This window comes from Lepidochelys kempii, chromosome 8 (genome assembly GCF_965140265.1).
Source record: "Lepidochelys kempii isolate rLepKem1 chromosome 8, rLepKem1.hap2, whole genome shotgun sequence".
In the NCBI taxonomy this organism is placed as follows: Eukaryota; Metazoa; Chordata; order Testudines; family Cheloniidae; genus Lepidochelys; species Lepidochelys kempii.
Window position 1 is genome coordinate 106,927,033 of NC_133263.1, and position 20,693 is coordinate 106,947,725.

A 20,693-nucleotide genomic window follows, 5' to 3' on the forward strand; every position below is an offset into this window, starting at 1 on the left:
TGCCAGGTCCTCTATTCGAATGGATTTTCCAGGCAAAAACTGGACACCTGGCAACCCCATGCAGAAGATTAGACTAGATGATCATGATGGTCCCTTCTGGTCTTAAAACCTATGACTGGACACATTTGCTCAGAAACATGACCTATCTGGATATCTACCTTCTTGGGAACCAGACATACAGGGAGAGGGATCCCAGGTTGGGATGTAAACAGGTGTCCTGGCTCTGTGTGATCAGAAATAACTATACAACCACCCCTAAAAATAGATGAGAAGTATATTTGTCTCAGACAGTTTGAGGGACTTGGGGCAACGGGATCAAACTTTGTTCTGATTCTATCATGGTCAGGATCTTTGCTTAGCACAGGTGCCAGAGAGATTTCTCCACAATACTGTCTATTTCCAATGACTTGTATAAAAGAACTGGTAGCTCATTGTTCAGCAAAGCTCTCCACAGGACTTTCAACTGTGTACCTCAGGTGAAAAAGTTCTTGCCCACTACCTCCTGCTCCAGGGACCATTCATGGCGAGTCTACTACTGAGCAGCTTAGCCTGTTTGCATGTGTGTTTCTCTTACCTAGCAGGTAACTGATCACCAGGAAAGTTTGCACTGCAAACTGCCACGCCTGTAGGCATTCCTGGCAGAGCAGGTGGGCTCCCAATGCCTCACCGCTTGATTATGAAGAACATATGATGGGCTCACAGCCACACCCAGTCTCTGAAGGTCCTCACCTAGTCAGGGCTACATTCACCTTGAGGACCTTTATGGGCAGCTGTTCTTCTTGACGTGACTCAGCACATTAGCCTGTGAAGAGGGATTTCACAACCTATGGCCAAATTAAGAAGTGAAGCCCTGAGGAAAGGAGGATCTTACTGGTGCAGCTATGTGGAGGTCTCTGCAATGGAGTGTGCAAAGTGAATGTTTCACATCTGGAGATGGAACTGTCTTTACAATGAAATTTCTCACAGAAAATTAGGATTCCTCCTGAACTGTGTCAGAATAATCAGCATGCTGCCTTCTGTTGATGTGATAGTGTATGAAGAGCTTGTAACACTGGCCTGTGCCTTTCTGACCCCGTTCTAGCCTTTGACTCTCAACTTACACAGACACGTTACCCCAAAGTAGTGCAGCTCTGTAAACAGGACTCTGCAAGATCGTTCCTGCCTGGAACCCTCATGAATAAACCAGAGACTAGGTGATACAGGGCCTGCTACAGGGTTCATTTCAAAGACACAAGCACTGAACAAAAGGCCATGAATTCAAAAGCCCTTCAGAGTTCAAAGCTTGGAACACAGAAAGCAGCTTCAATAATACAAGGGAGAATGGGAGGGTTCTGTCTGAAAAATTGTTGATTCCATTGTATCACTTACCTTTAAGTAATTAGATCAGAGTGTAATTATTGGGTAGGAATCTCCAGGAATGCCCTGAATACTAGGAGGACAGCAAACCGTTCCTGTAACATTACTTCAAAAATTAGCCTCCTGCATGTGGACTAGACCATGATGAGATTCACAAGTCCTCAATAAAACCTTTCCGACCTCAGCCTAGGTGGAGCTGGTGCCAATAAATACCCAATACCTTTCACAAGGTAGATCTTGTAGGAAAATTCCAACTCTCAGCATTAAGGGGCTTCCTACCACACCGAACAGAACCCCACCCTATCAGTTTCAACGTACGCATATCTCCTCCTAATTTCCTGAGCTATCCAGTCTGCTCTGTCTTTCCCACGCACACCACAGCTCTGACAGTCTTCAGCTTGCACAAGCATGGTGACTTATCTCCACACTGCCTGCCTAGGTCAGCTGTTTGGATATCATTAGACGTGCTCTGACTGAAGGCCCTAATGAGGTGCTGATCCCATCATCAAGTCACTCAATTAATCCAGAACGTGTCCCGTGGGATGGCTAGAAAAGACTGATGCACGAATTCCAAGTGACGTGTGACACAAAAGGGGCGCCATTCACATTGCTAGAACTCTCGGCCTGTCAGCACAGCCATTAGAAACCCTGCTTTACACAGATTTATAATTCATCCCTCCCACACACAGAAATTGCTCTAGACTGAAACTTGGCATAAAGTTTAGTCCCAGGAGGGCATTAAAAAAACCCATTCAGCTGTTTCCATCCCATTGCTTCAGCTCTCAGCCATTTAAATAATGGCAATTTCTATTTCTCTTCTTAACTGAGGAAATCCAATATAAAACAACAGATTTACATAACACTGGTGGTGACACAAGCTGGCAGCAGCCAGGAAACCCAGAGCAAAAGCTGCCAAAGCCACTCAGTCATCCCTCTCTGGCAAGTTTCTCCATTTGGATTCAGTTTAGCAAAATGAGTTTTATTAGGCCTGGCTGCAGTCATGCGTAATCTTCAAACCTCATCCCCAGCCCAGTCAGGACGCCTGCCCCTGCCCTTGTACACCTCGGGTGCCTGCTTCAAGCAAAGATCCCCTCTTGTGGCTGATGTAGCATTCCCACTTGTGCTTCCACTGTTGCTTCTAGTGGCCTGTACAGCAATCCCTTCTGGCTGACGTACACAGCAGTAATCACTTTCTCACCGAGCTGGGAGGCAAACATACAAACCGGAGGGGAGAAGGACTACACTGCGCGTCAGAAGAACCTGGTCAACGAAGTCTGAGCTTTGGTCAGAGACCCTTTGTTCCTACTACTGCCACGTTCAGCTAACTGAACCCGCCACCAAGGCTCAACTAAGACACAGGCACCCTAGGGCCATGCCTAAGACCGCCCCAGTTCGCGGTTACATCAGAATCTAATCTAAAGCTTTAACTTTAAGCAGGAAAAAAGAAATTTCTAGCCCTCATGGTTGTGAAAAAACTTGAAAATGTGACCCACATGTAAGTGAAGCAGCAACATCTGCCAGGGTCTGCTGACAATCTGAAATGATAGCTCAGAGGTGTGAACTGCTCCATTCATGTCACTAGGGTGGTAACCCTGAGATCCACTGCTCGAGGGAAGGGGACGACCACGCACACCAACACCTCACTAGTAGAGAACTGTGGCATGGAAGGAGAAGAAGAATGAAAGCAGGCCTGTTCCACTCACGCAAATAGGCACACACCTTGGCTACAGGGGCAGGTAATTGCCCACGCTTCCCTGCTGCCACACCTGACTTTCTCAGGAAGGAGAAGGGGAGCACTCCAAATGGCTGGGCAGGGCCATGGGAATGGACCCGTGCCCCACCATCATCACCATGTTATGATGTTCCCAGGGCCCCAGTTGGCTTTCATGTGACCCGCCCTGCCTTATCTCCAACAAGGAGATTTTAGACCAGATTACTACCCCACAGAGAGAAGCGCTCTTCTCACTGCTTTCAGTGTATTCTACCACCAGCCACACGGCTCCAAATATCACAGCCACAGGAATAAAAGCTAATGATAAGGGTCACATTTTTTGTCTTTCTTATACTAAGCCCATCACTGTGGTACCTGAGTGGGTTTTTTGGGTCCGTTGTGGATCCTCAGGGATCCCACAAGTAACTAACTATGTAGGCACGTACACAGAGATAATCATCAGCCAGTGGTCACACCAGGGCTCTGCAAACCTACCGGCAAGCAGTGCTACTTGCCCTTCTGTCTGTGGCCAATTAGAATGATTTTCAAATCAGTTTGGTGCCTGAAGGGGCATTTCGGCTGCTTCTGCCAGCCATATTACTATAAACCAACACCCCTGGTAACACTGGAATATTGTACATACTAGTAGAGTGCTCTGCATAACACGGGCACTGCTGCACTTCGATTTTCACTGGGGTCTTAACTGTGCTCCCAAACGCCAGCTTCTAGGGCACACGCCCTGGCTGGGCTGGTCTGGTCTCTCAGAACATGCGTAAGTTCACCATACTCAAACTGGAAAGAAACCACAGCACAACAGATCAAACCACTCTGCGTTTACAAAACAAAAAAAAATTGCAGGGCAAATTTCCTGACTCCACAACCGTATCTGCTCTCCCCCTGACATACAGTTTCATCATACCTTGTCCTTTAATTCCAAAGGGAGGTACAAAGTCCCTGATCCGTGCCCACTTTTTGAAGGAATCATCCAAGAACATTGGTGCTGGCTTGGAGAACCTGAAAAACAAAACAAGAGACACACAAATGTGAACCAGGGGAGGAATAACTTTCTGTAGGAGGCTCTGGGGACTCACTGCCCAAGTGCTGATTGCATACTCTCAGAAGGAAAACAACTGTAGGTCTATTGTCAAGTTTTATTACTACCTTGGAATCCACCCACAGAGGAACCAACACGAGTTTCATGCAGGAGCTGGGTTTTCTGAGACAACTGCGGCACTTCACAAACCTGCAACTCACTTCCCACTCAGCAGGTTAGAAAGCCCTGCCAGGTGAGCTTAGTTACCGCAAGTCAGGAGACTCTCAGAGACACCGAAACTATCCAAGTTAGAATGAGTTTTAGTTGATGCTAACAAGACGCTGCCATGTTCTTAACACAGAATCTGCTGCGGCAGAGGGGAGTAGACGGAGAGCCTAAATTGTTCATCTCATATAACAATGACCTTCTGATTAAAATAGCAGAGAGGGGCTGCTCAGCAAGACAACACAGACATGAGCAGCAAAGACTTAATCCCTAATCAATTAAACCACAAGCCTGTCTGTCTGGGATAACTGACGCTTGCCAGGACTGGCACTCTGGCAAGCCTCTGTGGGCACAGCAGTGCCTGGAGCACTTTTCTTGGAAGTTGAGGTCCACCTGCGAGGGCACAGGCAAGCGTGGGTGCTCACGCAGACCTGGGTGCAAAGATGTACAGGTAGGTAGAGCTGCACCAGTGTGTTTGTGGTGTATTTTAGATACAGATGCACAAGTATGACTCTGTGAGTATCTGAACGTGCAGGGTGAGTTGTGAAAGTAGATAAAGGGGCATCTACATAGGTGGCTGCTTACGTCTGGTCTCTGCATGCAGAGCTACTATCTGAGCCAGCACACAAATACAAGAAGGCAAACGTGGCTGAGGAGGCTGTGAAATAGCACTCAGTAGTTTACAGAGCCTGGAAACAGATGCAGTTCTTCTCTTCTCTCATCAGGAATATCCAGTCACTAAACTTATAAATGATCCAGGAGACCTGCCACAACAAGCCAAACCCGGCCTCCAGAACCACTTACAAATGAAAGAGAACTTGCCCTTAACTACTGGGACTGAAAGCCTGTGGAAACATTCCCGCTAGGGAGAGACAACCGCCAGTTTGTTCTTTTCTGGATGAAGAATCACTGGCCTGCAGCTAAGACAATGCCAGTCTGAAGGAAAAGGTCACCACGCTACCATCCAGGAGCAACTCTGGAAATATTAGCTCCCAAGAGAGGCCGGAGTCGAGGACAGATTTAGAGGCCTGGCGGGAACACCAGTCAGCACGGAGTGCAGCAGGAGCATTCCCCAGGAAGTGCAGTAGAACCTGAGAGTTACGAACACTGCAGGAGCGGAGGTGTTTGTATCTCTGAAATGTTCATAACTCTGAACAAAACATTATGGTTGTTCCTGAAAAAGTTTTACAACTGAACAGAGACTTAATACAGCTTTGAAACTTTACTATGCAGAAGCAAAATGCTGCTTTTCCCGTATTTTTTTTTTTACTAGTTTATGTTTAACACAGCACTGTATTATATTTGCATTTTTTTGATCTCTGCTGCAGCCTGATTGTGCACTTCCAGTTCGAAATGAGGTGTGTGGCTGACTGGTCAGTTCGCAACTCTGAGGTTCTACTGTATACAAACCCTATCAGAAATCTGTTCATTTCAGAGCATTAACACAGCAGCAGCAGCCTACCAATGCAAAACTGAAAAGCAAGCTGTGAAAAAGCATGAAAGCTGCAGGTGAAGCTAGGAAAGAAAGGCAACACAGCCACTTTCAGATCCTAACACAACCAGCCTCCCAACTCCCTCCTCTCAGGGAGTAACTACAGCCTGCCTTCCTGCAGCCCCCCCTTGCTACTTACAGCTCCTGGGCTCTTTACAGGCCCCTCCTGTTCCCTCCCAGCTGCATCTGCCTCTAATTAGTTGCCCATGCAACCTTAACGCTACTCTCTTCCAGTAATGCCCCAATATGCCTCATTAACACACAGACCTTTACTCTGCCAACCCCACAGTACTAAAATGTATGACCTGTTCACCTCCTTTTACAACCCTTCACCGTCACACACAGGATTCCACCTACTGCTGTTAAAGGACAACAACAACAACAAAGGGTTTTTGAACAGGAAAAGCGGTGTTGTTGGTAGGAGTTAATAGTCATTTAGGTAGCTGTACATATCATCTCCTGCAATTTGTATACTGAGCCAACCAGGCCCGCCTCTCCCTACATCACCTGGGTCCCATGGGCCCTGCTCTGGCACACCTCCGCAGCTATGTCCCGACCCATTCACTCCCCTCTCCAACCTGCCCCTCATGCCAGTTCTGTACCAAGGCCCCCCCCACTGCAAGGAAACACATCTCCCTTAAGTGTTCGCTCCCTGGTATAGAAAGGTTTCTACTGCTGTTACTCCCCACCCTCTTGTAACCTGACTTACAGACAGTGCCTTGAGCAAAGGACAAGCACGTTACAGCCGAATGGTGTTCCTGGTCGTGTTTCAGAATGGTTGGTGGGGGCAGTTTGTGGCATGGCTGGCAAGAGACATCACAGACTGGGTTTCTGTTCCAAAACATTGACAGCTTTATGTTTGAGAGAGAGAACCTCTGACTACTGATCAATAGGCGTACACCCTCTCTGAGAACCAGTGAAGTGTCAGAGATCCTAATGTTTCTCTGCCACCCTGTACATTTTCTGGTCAGCCACGAACCCTCCGATTTCCATGGGTGGTACTGCAGATGCTCTCCACCCTCACCTCCAAGGGTTAGCAGCCTGTGCCGTAAGCTTGGCGTCAGTCTTTAAACAATCAAGTAACAAAACAGCAACTCAGGATTAGTTGTCGGCACCTTTAAACGAAGAGAAAAATTCCCTCAAACCTTCAAAATGCAAGCACTTAAGTGCAGCATTTAGACCAAGACCCTGCCTGGGCAAGTCTCACCCAGCTCTGCCTCTGAGCAAAACTGGCCTACTGGTTCTTGATTGGTCCGTGTTCCTCTTGGCCCTTCTCGGTTTCTGCAGGATTGTCTTCTTGGCTACCCACTCTGAATGGATTTTCCTCAGGCAGGGAGTGTCAGTCCAGCAGGGACCAAAGAAGGCTTTGATCCTGTTCCCCCCAAAATAAAATTAACATCATTATGCACCAGTTGTAACAACCTCCAGCCTTTCAGTCTAAAACTCCTTTTGCTTTACTTGGGGGCTTGTGATTAACTTATCCTTCCTTATGTTACCTGAAAGGTGAGTTCACAGCCAGTAATCTCAACTCGGTCTGTGATTCATCCAGCTGTCAGTACCTCTCAGTTTAACAGCTCAAGGCAGCAGAAGGAAACTGAATTTTTTGGGACAGCCTGTAACTTGGGAACCTTTTTGTCAAATGACCCCAAATTTGGATCATTAATACTACCCTGTGGCCCATGAGGCACATCAAATTTCAAAGCACTCCAAGTAACCATTCACATTTTAGAGCACTTAAAAGAGTCGAGCTTTAAAACATATAAAATGGTGGGCTGGAAACCCACTAGCCGTTTTTCTGTATTGGTGTATGCACACTGTAAAAATGTATATTTTCTTAACTATCACTCTCAGTGTAGGTCCCCCAAAGATTTAGAGGGCGCCATGCACTACCTTGCGTAAAAATGGACAGCACCATTGAAACAGCTCTGATCTGCATGACATCAATAGCTGGATTTTTAAATCTGCACAAAAAACCCTCCAAAACAAACAAAAATACAAGCCCCTAGAAACTTTTTGAAAAATGGCTATTAAGCAGAAGTTGTGACAACCTTATACTCTAGCTCTTCCCCTCCTACACACGCATATGACCAGCTGTTCTGCACGTCACTTTTTGAGGAATCTCAAATAATCTGAAGTTGGTACTTCACACATTTTCAGACTGTTTCCAATAGACCATGCCCAAGTGAACTACTAGAAATATGTGATGAAGACCCACCTCTGGAGTTTGATATTGATTGAGCAGCTATTACAATGGAAGACGTTAGAAAAGTCATCAGTAAATGCAAAAACGGGGAAGATGCTGACATCGTTACTGGAGAGACATTTATAGCAAGTGATGAAACTTTACTTGCGTTTTTGGATAAAATATGGAATGAAGAAAAGAACCCAGCCCAATGGAAGAGAGGCCTTAGAGTAAAGTTGCCAAAGAAGGGTGCCTTACCAACAGCAATAACTGGAGAGGAATCACATCACTCTCAGAGCCTGGGGAAATCACGTGCAGCACCCGCCTGGAAGGTAACAAGAAACAAATGAATCTCCAACTCAGAGAAACAAGCAGTGCTTAGAACACTGGGATCACATGCAGACCACAGTGTTGTTCTCAGACCAACACCCCTTGTGATCATTTTTACAGATTTCCAGAATGCTTTTGACAACGCACGCAGAGATAGACTTTGTCTCTGAGTTGGAGATTCATTTGTTTCTTGTTACCTTTCAGGAGAATGCCACACATGATTAGCCCAGGCTCTGAGAGTGATGCGATTCCTCTCCAGTTATTGCAATTGGTAAGGCCACCCTTCTTTGGCAACTTTATTAGAAGGCCTCCCTTCCATTGGGCTGGGTTCTTTTCTTTGTTCCATATTTATTCAAAAACCAAGGAAAATGTCATCATTTGCTTTAAACAGTATGGCATGTTACTGAATACCAGAAAAATAATGATCATACTGATCCTTGGCTACTGTAATGCTGAATATGCAGTCAGAGATGGTGACGACATCAGCCAATGGTTTTCAATGACAACTGGAGTAAGAAAAGGATGTACTAAGGCCCCCTTCTGTTTGCACTGGTCATTGACTCTGTCATGAGGAAAGTAACCACACAAGGCAACAGAGGAATTCGATGGACAAATGATAAAGCACAGTTGGATGACCTTAGGTTTGCTGATGACACTGCTTAGTTCAACACACAAGTTAATGGGAAAAAAGGCCCAGTTTTGGCATAAACAGCCCAACAAGTTTGTATGTTTGCAACAAGGGGAAGACAAAATATATGGCTCTGAACGTCCCAAAAGCAACCATCAGAGTAGATTGAGAAACACTAGAAGAAGTTAGTCATTTTACCTATTGAGGGAGTGAGATGTGCAGTGTTGGTGACACCATGCTAGAAGTCAAGCAACTAATACATAAAGCAGCAAACAACTTTCATAAACTTGAAAAGATTTGAAAAAGTAGCATGACTGGCACTGATAAAACTATGAATTTTTAACACCGGCATCATGTCTGTCGTAAGAACAGCCATACTGGGTCAGACCAATGGTCTGTTTAGCCCAGTACCCTGTCTCCAACCATGGCCAAAGCATCAGGGAGTGTTCAGAACAGTGCAATTATGGAGTGATCCACCCGTCTTCCACTTACAGCTTCTGATATTAGAACATAAGAATAGCCATATCGGGTCAGACCAATGGTCCATCTAGCCCAGCATCCTGTCTGCCAACAGTGGCCAATGCCAGGTGCTTCAGAGGGAATGAACAGAACAGGTAATCATCAAGTGGTCCATCCCCTGTCGCCCATTCCCAGCTTCTGGGAAACAGAGGCTAGGAACACCATCCCTGCCCATCCTAGCTAATAACCACTGATGGACCTATCCTCCATGAATTTATCTGGTTCTTTTTTGAACCCAATTATAGTCTTGGCCTTCACAACATCCTCTGACAAAGAGTCCACAGGTTGACTGTGCATTGTGTGAACAAATACCGCTTTTTGTTTGCTTTAATTTCATAGGGTGGCCCCTAGTTCTTGTGTTATGAGGAATAAACAACACTTCTTTATGCACTTTCTCCACACCAGTCATGATTTTATAGACCTCTATCATATTCCCCTTAGTCGCCTCTTTTCAAAGCTGAAAAGTCCCAGTCTTATAATTTCTCCTCTACTCCTGGGAGAATTCTGCGTCACTGTGCATGTGCAGAATTCATGTGCCTCACAGATTTCTTTGCTTCCCGGCAGAAAAATGACTTCTGACAGGGAAGGAAAGGGAAGCCATAAGAGCAGTCATGCGCCTCACCCCAGCAGCGCAGGCAGGTTGGTTTGGGCGTCTGGAGCAGCTGGTAGAGATGTAAATCACTGCCGGAGAGGGAGGAGGGCTGGGCAGTCGTTCGCGCGCGCGTGTGTGTGTGAGAGACTCTGTCCCTCTGGCTCGCGATTGCAGCATGCTCAGTGTGGAAGGGCAGGGATTCGGGGTGTTTCTAAGGAGGTAGGTGTAGGGCAGGTTGTGTCCCCTCAGACAGAACAGAATTTAGCAGCCTACCTGCTTAGTGAATTGTCTCTGTGAATTCTCCCAGGAGTATAAAACAGGTGTAAAAGATTTAAGGCTCCTTTATATTGCCAGAGTGGGGTAAAGGACAGTATAGCCTCATAAATGCTTATGATGCTTTAGTGATTAGAACTGGTCTGAATTTTTGGACTAAAAAAATTTCCTATCAAAATTTGCTCCATGAACTGTTTCCTACGGACCTTTCTGGAGATGGTCAGTAGCGAATATAAATTGTGAGTTTGATTTCCCAACCCTCACTTGCTCTTCAGTTATCTATGATGTAACACTGAGCATATGGCTGCATATATTTGTTGACAAATAACTAGAAATAAAGGTTCAAACCTAGCTACTTTACTATGAGACAAAGGGGGTTTGGAGATTTCCTTCAAGGCACCCCACTTCCATTCTCCATCCATTGTATTGTAGTTTAAATAAATTACCAAAATAATTGAAACCAGTGAGATTATATTGTGTTACTTTGACTAATAAAATATGCAGAATTTTGAAGATTTTTAAAATATTGCACCCAGAATTTTTATTTTTTTCATAGAATCATAGAGTATCAGGGTTGGGAGGGACCTCAGGTGGTCATCTAGTCCAACCCCCTGCTCAAAGCAGGACCAATCCCCAACTAAATCATCCCAGCCAGGCCTTTGTCAAGCCTGACCTTAAAAACTTCTAAGGAAGCAGATTCTACCACCTCCCTAGGTAACGCATTCCAGTGTTTCACCACCCTCCTAGTGAAAACGTTTTTCCTAATATCCAACCTAAACCTCTCCCACTGCAACTTGAGACCATTATTTCTCGTTCTGTCATCTGCTACCACTGAGAACAGTCTAGATCCATCATCTTTGGAACCCCCTTTCAGGTAGTTGAAAGCAGCTATCAAATCCCCCCTCATTCTTCTCTTCCGTAGACTAAACAAGCCCAGTTCCCTCAGCCTCTCCTTATAAGTCAAGTCCCCTAATCCTTTTTGTTTCCCTCCGCTGGACGTTTTCCAATTTTTCCACATCCTTCTTGTAGTGTGGGGCCCAAAACTGACACAGTACTCCAGATGAGGCCTCACCAATGTCAAATAGAGGGGAACAATCATGTCCCTCGATCTGCTGGCAATGCCCCTACTTATACATCCCAAAATGCCGTTAGCCTTCTTGGCAACAAGGGCACACTGTTGACTCATATCCAGCTTCTCGTCCACTGTAACCCCTAGGTCCTTTTCTGAAGAACTGCTGCATAGCCATTCGGTCCCTAGTCTGTAGCGGTCCATGGGATTCTTCCGTCCTAAGTGCAGGACTCTGCACTTGTCTTTGTTGAACCTCATCAGATTTCTTTTGGCCCAATCCTCTAATTTGTCTAGGTCCCTCTGTATCCTATCCCTACCCTCCAGCATATCTACCTCTCCTCCCAGTTTAGTGTCATCTGCAAACTTGCTGGGGGTGCAATCCACACCATCCTCCAGATCATTTATGAAGATATTGAACAAAACCGGCCCCAGGACCAAGCACTCCACTTGATACTGGCTGCCAACTAGACATGGAGCTATTGATCACTACCTGTTGAGCCCGACAATCTAGCCAGCTTTCTATCCACCTTATCGTCCATTCATCCAGCCCATAATTCTTTAACTTACTGGCAAGAATACTGTGGAAGACCGTGTCAAAAGCTTTGCTAAAGTCAAGGAACAACATGTCCACTGCTTTCCCCTCATCCACAGAGCCAGTTATCTTATCATAGAAGACACTTACATTAATCAGGCATGACTTGCCCTTGGTGAATCCATGCTGACTGTTCCTGATCACTTTCCTCTCCTCTAAGTGCTTCAGAATTGATTCCTTGAGGACCTGCTCCATGATTTTTCCAGGGACTGAGGTGAGGCTGACTGGCCTGTAGTTCCCAGGATCCTCCTCCTTCCCTTTTTTAAAGATGGGCACTACATTAGCCTTTTTCCAGTCGTCCGGGACTTCCCCCAATCGCCATGAGTTTTCAAAGATAATGGCCAATGGCTCTGCAATCACATCCGCCTACTCCTTTAGCACTCTCGGATGCAGTGCATCCGGCCCCATGGACTTGTGCTTGTCCAGCTTTTCTAAATAGTCCCGAACCACTTCTTTCTTCACAGAGGGCTGGTCACCTCCTCCCCATGCTGTGCTGCCCAGTGCAGCAGTCTGGGAGCTGACCTTGTTCGTGAAGGCAAAAAAAGCATTGAGTACATTAGCTTTTTCCACATCCTCTGTCACTAGGTTGCCTCCCTCATTCAGTAAGGGTCCCACACTTTCCTTGACTTTCTTCTTCTTGCTAACATATCTGAAGAAACCCTTCTTGTTACGCTTAACATCGCTTGCTAGCTGCACCTCCAGGTGTGATTGTCTGCAAAGATTAGAAAGGCAGCATATAGCCTCCAAAATCAGATTTCTAAAATAAACAGACACACAACTTATTTGTTTTGGCATGAAACCTATCTCCTGCTCTGTTTTTTCACATCCAGATGTACTCAGGATTAGCTCAACACCTTCTAAAGCAGGCACAAGAGCTAGATAGTTTGGTAATAAAATGGCTAATGGGAGACTGACCAAACCTGACAAACTCCTGATAAGTACCCAACATCGCCCCCCAGAATAACTGGCTCAGCTCTCGAGATACCAGCACTTAGAAAAGCATGAAGAGAAAGGCTAATTTCAGTAAGAGAGCTCTTCCCAACCAGCCCCCGAATTACATTCTGCTCCTCATCCCCTTCCTTTAGAGAACTTGCTTGGTTTGATAGTGCAGGGGAAGGGGGAAGCTTGTCCTAGCCTGACTTCACATCTCTTCCTAACATTAATCCCCTGTCAAAAATCAAATTAGCTTGAAGGTTCCTCAAGCTCCAGGGAGGTGAAGTAATGTAAGGAACGGTATGTAAAAGGATTAACCCCATCCTGCAAACGACACACTTCCGTTCCTCACTCAGTATGGCAGGCTGTGCCATGAATGGCTGGCTGGAAGAGGAAAAGCTGAAAGATTTCTTCTCTAAAGATACCATCTGTGCAGGATTGTTTTACAAGGTCTCTGCTTCTTAGCATGAGACAGGAGGAACACCCAAGGTCTAGACGGATTTTGGGCCTCACAGACAGCGGTAGGGCCAGGCTGACAACAAAGCCCCTTCTTGAACCTTCAAGCTGCTGCCCTGTGAACATCCCAGTTAGTTCCTTCCAGAATCCTGGGCTAGCTGATGCATCTGGGCACCTGGCACAGAGCACTGATGAGACAATCTGCTGCTTCTGGGTGGCTCCTTTGAAGCCCTTGATAGACATTCCAAAGGAAACCCAATTTGGACCGCAGCCACAGAGGTCGATGGCTTCAAAGTTCCCAATAACAACCTTATCACTAGATCACACTCTACCCTGCGGTGACTCAGAAATTGACAGAACTGAAGTGCTGTTTCATCAATGGCAGCATCTGCACCCGAGGGGCTCTCTGTCTGCATGTGAGGTATTGGTCTCAATGTTGATGTTCCCAGTGCCTTCTGCACCTAGAATCTCCACGCATCCAGTGTCTATACCTTGCCAGATTTTGCTGGATTCTTGGGTTCTGATATCAGAGAACTACGAGGTGGAAGCTGAGTGAGAACAGCAGCTAATCCGAGAGATATAGGGTTCTACTTAGTCACAGACTAACCACAGATTTCTCTGACGTTGAGTAGATCTTTGCAGCTGTGTGAGATCAAAGGTAATATATTGTCCCCAAGAAGGTTAAAGGCTCTCCCTTTTTGTCCTGCTCTGCCCAGTGTTCTGCTCTAGCACAACCAGCTTTGATGGTAGCTCTGATTCTAAGGAGGAGGTTTCCAGCCCATGGCGCGACAGTATTACTGTAGGAGAGGGGGGTTCTCAAACTGTGGGTCGCAACCCCATTTTAATGAGGTCATCATGGCTGGTGTTAGACTTGCTGGGGCCTGAGGCCAAAGCCGAAACCTGAGCCCCACCACCCAGGGTCAAAGCAGAAGCCCAAGGGCAAAATCCCTGGGCAGCGGGGCTCAGGCTACAGGCCCCCAGCCTGGGGCTGAAGCCTTTGGGCTTCAGCTTTGGCCCCTCCGCCTGGGGTGGTAGGGCTTGGGTGGGCTCAGGCTTTGGTATCCCCTTCCCCTCGGGGTCATGTAGTAATTTGAGTTGTCAGAAGGAGGTCGCAGTGCAATGAAGTTTGAGAACCGCTGCTGCTGGGTAACAGGCCTTCGTGACTGGTAGTTAGTTAAGCTGTGAAAGGAGGCTTCTGCCTTGGTGGAGTGTCTTCCCCAAACCTAACACCCAGTCTCTGATTTGCTCCAGGAGAGCCACAAGAACCTACCACCAGAAAGAGCCTCTTAGGGTAAAGTAGAGCTGTGTCTCATCTGCATATTGCTGGCACTTGAGTCCATGTCATCTGACCAGTTCACCTAATGGTTGCATGTAAATTCTGAGAAGAACTTGGAGAGAGATAATTGTTCCTTGTGGGCCTCCACAAGAGCAGAGTCTAGTGGTGGAGGTGCAATTTCCTATTACAACTCTTTGGATGTGTCCCTCCAGGAAGAAATCAAATCATTTAGTGCATTAATGTGGACCCCTGCCACCTCTCAACTGAGAAAGAAGTATTTCAAGGTCAGTGTCAAAGTGCAGTGCAGAGAGGCCCAGGAGAATGAGAATGGATGTTTGCCCTCCATCTATTGACAAATCATCAGTGCCACTAACATGGTTTCAGTTCCATGTCCTGGCTTGAGTCCCGACTGTGCCAGATCTAGAACGTTAGCTTCAGTTAGAGGAGCTTATAGTTGGCCTTTGGCTAGCTTCTCTATGAGCTTGCTCAGGAATGGAGGCTTGACACTGGGCGGGAGTTGGTTAAAACAGATGTATCCCAGGGTGGGGTTCTTCAGTGCTGGTCAGACTACTGCATGTTTCAAGGAGGAAGGGAAGATTCCTTCTTTGAATGAGGGGTTGGCTATTTTGATCAGGAGTAGCAACAGTTGTTCATGACTCTCTTTCACAAGCCAGGAATGGCATAGTCAGATTCACAGATCTTGGGTACAGACTCCTTTAGGGTGTCCAGCTCTTCTCAGTGAGTACTGAATGCTTGTAATGCAGGGGGTTGTTGGCTGCAGGTGTTTGAGAAGGCTTCTGGAATGATCTTTTCACTGCAGTAATATGATAGTTCTTTGCCACACTTGGTGCTGGGATCTAATGCAGGTCGTGGTCACTCATAATTGATGAAGTGGTTTACCACTCTGGATAGCTCCTTGGGGCAGGAGTCGGCAGCTTCAATGGAGGCTAAGAAGATTCTTTTGGCCTATAATACGGGCTCAACACAGACTTGGAGACATTTGTTATATTTGATCCTGTCTGATTCAGCCTTTGTTTTCTACTGTCATTGCTTGAGTTTCCATGCTCTCTTCATCTGTCACATGGTGTTGGTAAACCAAGCAAATCTGCATCGGTGATGGGAAGGAAGGGGCCATTTTAGGCCACTGTGTCAATGGACAAGGCTAGGGTACAATGATAATGATTCACAAGGTCCTCTAAGGTGCTTATATGGCCCCCCCACCTGCATACTTTCTAAGCACTTCCCAATCTTTAATGTATTTAGCCCATAACTCCCCTGTGAAGAAGGGCCGTGCTTTTATCCCCATTTCACAGATGGGGAACAGAGGGCCAGAACAACTGAGTGACCTGCCAGAGGTCACACAGGAAGTCTGAGATGGAGCAGGGAACTGAACCGGGGTCTCCGAGGTCCCAGGCTAGTTCTCTAACTGGCGGACCATCCTTCCTCAGCTATTCAACCTATGGGCGGAGTGCAGCTGTCATTTAGCAGTCTTTGAAATTTGTTCAAGTCCATGAGTTTTTGTGATCATATCAGGCTCATTGGTCTTTCTTGTTGCCTGGGAGCTGGAAGCGCTTTGACCACTGTGTTAATAAGGTGATAGTCTGTCCAAGACAGCGGCTGGGTTGCGATGTCTGCAGTCTTGACATCTAGACCAAAGATATGACTGGCTGCGTGGGTTGGACCAGAGATGACCCACATTAAGTCCTAGGGAAGTAAGGGAAGGGCTTTTGCATCTGCAGTCTTGTCAGTATGATTGTGGAGACCTCCCAGGACAACAAGTCTGGGGTATTTCAAAATCTTCACTAATAAGGTTCCAGTGAGCTCCTTCATTAATCTCTTTCACTGTGTGGTGGTCTGTACCTGAGCATAAAAAATTACATTAGCTTTGGCTCTGATTTCTATTACCAGATGAATGAACTCAAATAAAGTTGTCTTGCCTCAGGTATCTCTCTTGGATTTGACATTTGCAGAGAAGATTAACACAGTGCCACCTGCCTTCTTGTCCTGCATAGGTCTGTGATGTACCAAGTATCCTGAGGAGACAAGGCAACTTGCACAGGGTTCGTGGTGTCATCCAGTCAGGTCTCGATGATGCAGGCTATGCTGGGTGCCTCACTACTGATGCGGTAGCGTATGGTTTATTTGCAGCAGAGCCTGTTGTTGATCAGCATCACATTTAGTTCATGTAGCTATGTGCTGTCTGGCTCTAGTCTATGTCCAGCTAAAAGTGGTCCTGTGCAATGTACAGATGTTAGAGGTCTGGAATCTGGTTTCCTATGTCTGCTTTTCTGTTTCTTTGGGCTGTTCCTTACAGTTTGGACTATGCTAGGTGATTCAGTGGGTTGTGCTAAGGGATGGTCTGAGTAGAATAACAGCTGTCTGGTTCATCAGATGTCATGGGAAAGGCAGGTCTGTTGGATACCTTTTGGAACTGTAATCTGGCTGAGAATGAGCAGAGCTGGAGCAGTAGGTTCCTGGAGTAGCGGTGAGTGTGCTGGAAACATGGTGGCAAAGCACTAATAGAAACAGTGTTAATACTGATAGTCATTGGTAGGGTTGACCCCAGGAGGAGGAAGCATCAATGGCATCAGACATTCATTCCCCCGAAATATGGTATCTGTTGTCACATGACACCCATTGCTCCTGTGAAGTATTTGGTATGAAATATGGTATCCCTGATGTATGATATCTGTTGTCATGATGGCCATTGCTCCTGTGAAGTATTTTTTCACACAACGCACAGTGAACCTGTGGAACTCTTTGCCAGAGGATGTTGTGAAGGCCAAGACTATACAGCGTTCAAAAAAGAACTAGATAAATTCATGGAGAGTAGGTCCATCAATGGCTATTAGCCAGGATGGGCAGGAATGGTGTCCCTAGTCTCTGTTTGCCAGAAGCTGGGAATGGGCGACAGGGGATGGATCACTTGATGATTACCTGTTCTGTTCATTCCCTTTGGGGTACCTGGCACTGGCCACTGTCAGAAGACAGGATACTGGGCTAGATGGACCTTTGGTCTGACCCAGTATGGCAATTCTTATGTTCCTATGTTCTAATGCTTGGAAAGGGAGGTAGAGAGGAAGGGAGTCACGTTGGAGGTAGAGTTGTAAAGCAGTTTCCTCCCCAGCAGGTGACATCAAGTCTGGAGGAGCACAGCTGGGATTGCTTCCTCACACTTAACCTTACCTCACACTTAGCCTCTGCTCACACGCGTGCGGGAACACAATCATGCACACCAATCCAGTCCTAGGAGGATCCAATCTCTTCTGCTAATGACTGTCGCTGTGTATGTCTTGACGTGTGCAAGCCAGTCTAACAAAGTGCAGGAACAGACAACCTTCAGTGATTCTGTGCAATGGAAATGACTACTCATGGTAATGGAGACTCTTGGAGATATGGCGACTACAAAATTAAAAACACAAGTCACCAATTCACCTGCTCTGAAAAAGCCCTTAGTGTGTGCCGCACTAATTCTCCAAACACTCTGAAAGACGAGAAATAGAAGTAACATTATTATAGAGAGAGGTTTTGTATTTGAGTGTTTGGCAACAACTTGACAAAAGCCAGGAAATTCAGTTAAGGCAGAAAAATGCTGTCTTGACCTGCCCCATTATGCCTGGAGATTGCAGCTTGCAAAATCCGCCATTGTTTGCAGGCCCCTCTGATACCCAGCACCATGAGGCAAGAGATGAAAAGCAGAGTTTCAGACACGGGGTTAGAATGATGTTGGTTTAAAAACCAGTCCCTTAACATTATTTCAGTGTCACGTTTTGTATTTAATGTATTACTGTCAATGTTGCAAGATTCAATTACAACTAGTCTTTATTACCAGAAGCCAGGTGGGGCGTTCAGGGCCTCTGAGAGAGGAATAAGCCGAAGGGATGAGATTACAGTATTATGGTATTTGGAAACATGATGAAGGTGAGCAAAACAGAGTGAGATTGCAGCCTGGAGTGGGTAAAGCCTTCTGTGCAAAGCAATGAAGGGAGACGCGGGGAGCGGGAGAGCAAGTGTTCAATCCGTACTCCATGGCACAGGGGCTCAGCTCTCAGAGATATTGGCATGCCCAGTCACGCACAGCCTGGAGTCGGCAATTCCATCAGTCAGCCAAAGTTTAGCACAATTATGTTCCAGATCACATTTCACCAGCACAGGAGGGCAATTGCTGTTTCTAATGAATGAACAGAAAAGAGGAAGTGGGAGAGCAGTCATCAGCTGGACACGGCCTGTACTGTTACTCAAGAGTTCGTGTTAATGGCACTACAGAGAAAGGGCGTGTAATCCCTTCTGAAGAGGCCTTAGGGCAGAGGAAAGTATATATGATAGGGAATGCAAGCAAGGGGCACAGCTCACATTATCATTAACCCTGTCCCTCATCACAACACAATCAGAAGAACAATTTACTAAGCGTATTTCAGAAGTATTCTGGGCAGTTAAAACAGCGACTATCCCTGTGCAGAGTCAAAGGTTTTTACAGGATTCACTCTCAGTGCTCTTCACTCTGTATGCAGAGACAAATGTGGACATGAAAGCCTTTCCCTGTCCAACTGCTTCAGCTATCTCTCCACTACCTGTCACTGCTGCAGTGATTGCATGTGACTGTCCTGAACTGCACTGGAGGTTTCATGGAAAATACATACTAACCTGCATTCACTGCCCACGAGTTCTTTGCTCCCATCCTACTCCTATTGTATGGTCTAGTTGGGGATTCGACACTGCTGACCAGCACCACAGTCTGAGTTACTTCCACATACAAATCAATAGCAGACACTAAATCCCTAGTTGACTTCAAAAAGTCTCTGATACTTCTCCCCTTTTCAGGGTCAGAGAGCTGCTGGGGGTGGGGTTCCTGGGGGCGTTGTAGTAAGATGTTTTAATTGGTAGGGGTTCTGTGGTGAAGCAGTGTTGGGGTTGAGATATTTTTATAATGGAAAGGCTTGTCTGGAAGGGCACTGTTCAGGCTCAGCTGATGAGTGCCAAAGAAGAATCTGGGCTCGCCAGAAATTCTGTTTGTGGGGTGTGAAAACAGGGACATAAAAGGCTACAAACTGCACCAAGATACTAAGAGAAATGTCGCCAACTGTTGTAATTTTATCACAATATTTGGTACTTTTTTTGAGGCCCTGGTTCCAAGTGTCAAGTTATTTTGTGAAAGGAAGCTTCTAGCCCTCATGACTGAAAGAAAAGCTTGGAGAGATACCCCAGGGGCATGCTAAAGGTTCACAAACCAGAAGCCATATAAAAAGAACCCAACTTTCCATTCAAAAAAAAAAAAAAAAAATTAAAAAAAACACCAGCTTAGGGTTTTGGGGGCCTGACTCATGATTTTTGAAGACTTGGGTTGACGGCCATTTTAAAGGTGTTACAGAGAAACAGAGCCTGTGATGGAGATGTAAGCAAAGCAAAGGAAGGGGGCCAGAACAATGCAAGTGACAGAGGAGAAGAGCTGCAGAAACTGGTTTAGAGAGGCCACTGCAAGGCTATCCACCAACAGCACTCAAGATAAGCAGGCAATTAAACCCAGAAGGACCAAGGCAAGGGGAAAGAAAGTTTGTTCAGTTTGTCAGGCCACTGCATAAATGAACATGCAATGAGGGTCACACGGATACTGCAACGGTGATGTTTCTTAGTTAGCATTTTTGCTAACTATCAAGTCAATTTATGTATAACTCAGGAGGCTTCCACCCCCATTTCATAAAGCTGTTTTTATGACATCAGTTATTGCCATGGTAGTCAACTGATTTTAAACACAGGATTATTATTTCACCGCCGAAAGGAGGAGGAAATCTGAGCTGGGAAGGAGAAAGACCTACTCAAAACAATTCTACAATAAAAGGAAAAGGTTAAAAAACCACACACACACACGACACTGGATAAGTACATTTCTCTTTGTACACATGATTTCTTTTATCCAGTTTGCTTTTGTGTGACAGCCTCATTTTTAATCACTGGGTAGGAAGGATATCCGGCTTGGGATCAGCATTGGCATACTCCGACATCCAGAACATGAAATATACCCCAACTAA

General features: G+C 46.1%; 1 protein-coding gene across 3 annotated transcripts in view; it reads right to left on the reverse strand.

Annotated features, from left to right (window-relative positions):
* ST3GAL3 (ST3 beta-galactoside alpha-2,3-sialyltransferase 3) overlaps positions 1 to 20,693 on the reverse strand; it is a 389,973-nt gene that overhangs the window by 126,308 nt on the left and 242,972 nt on the right. For all 3 annotated transcript variants that reach the window (XM_073357969.1, XM_073357970.1, XM_073357971.1), the window contains one exon: positions 3,987 to 4,081. In XM_073357969.1, the coding sequence (XP_073214070.1) occupies positions 3,987 to 4,081 (95 nt within the window). The remainder of the gene's footprint in view (positions 1 to 3,986; positions 4,082 to 20,693) is intronic.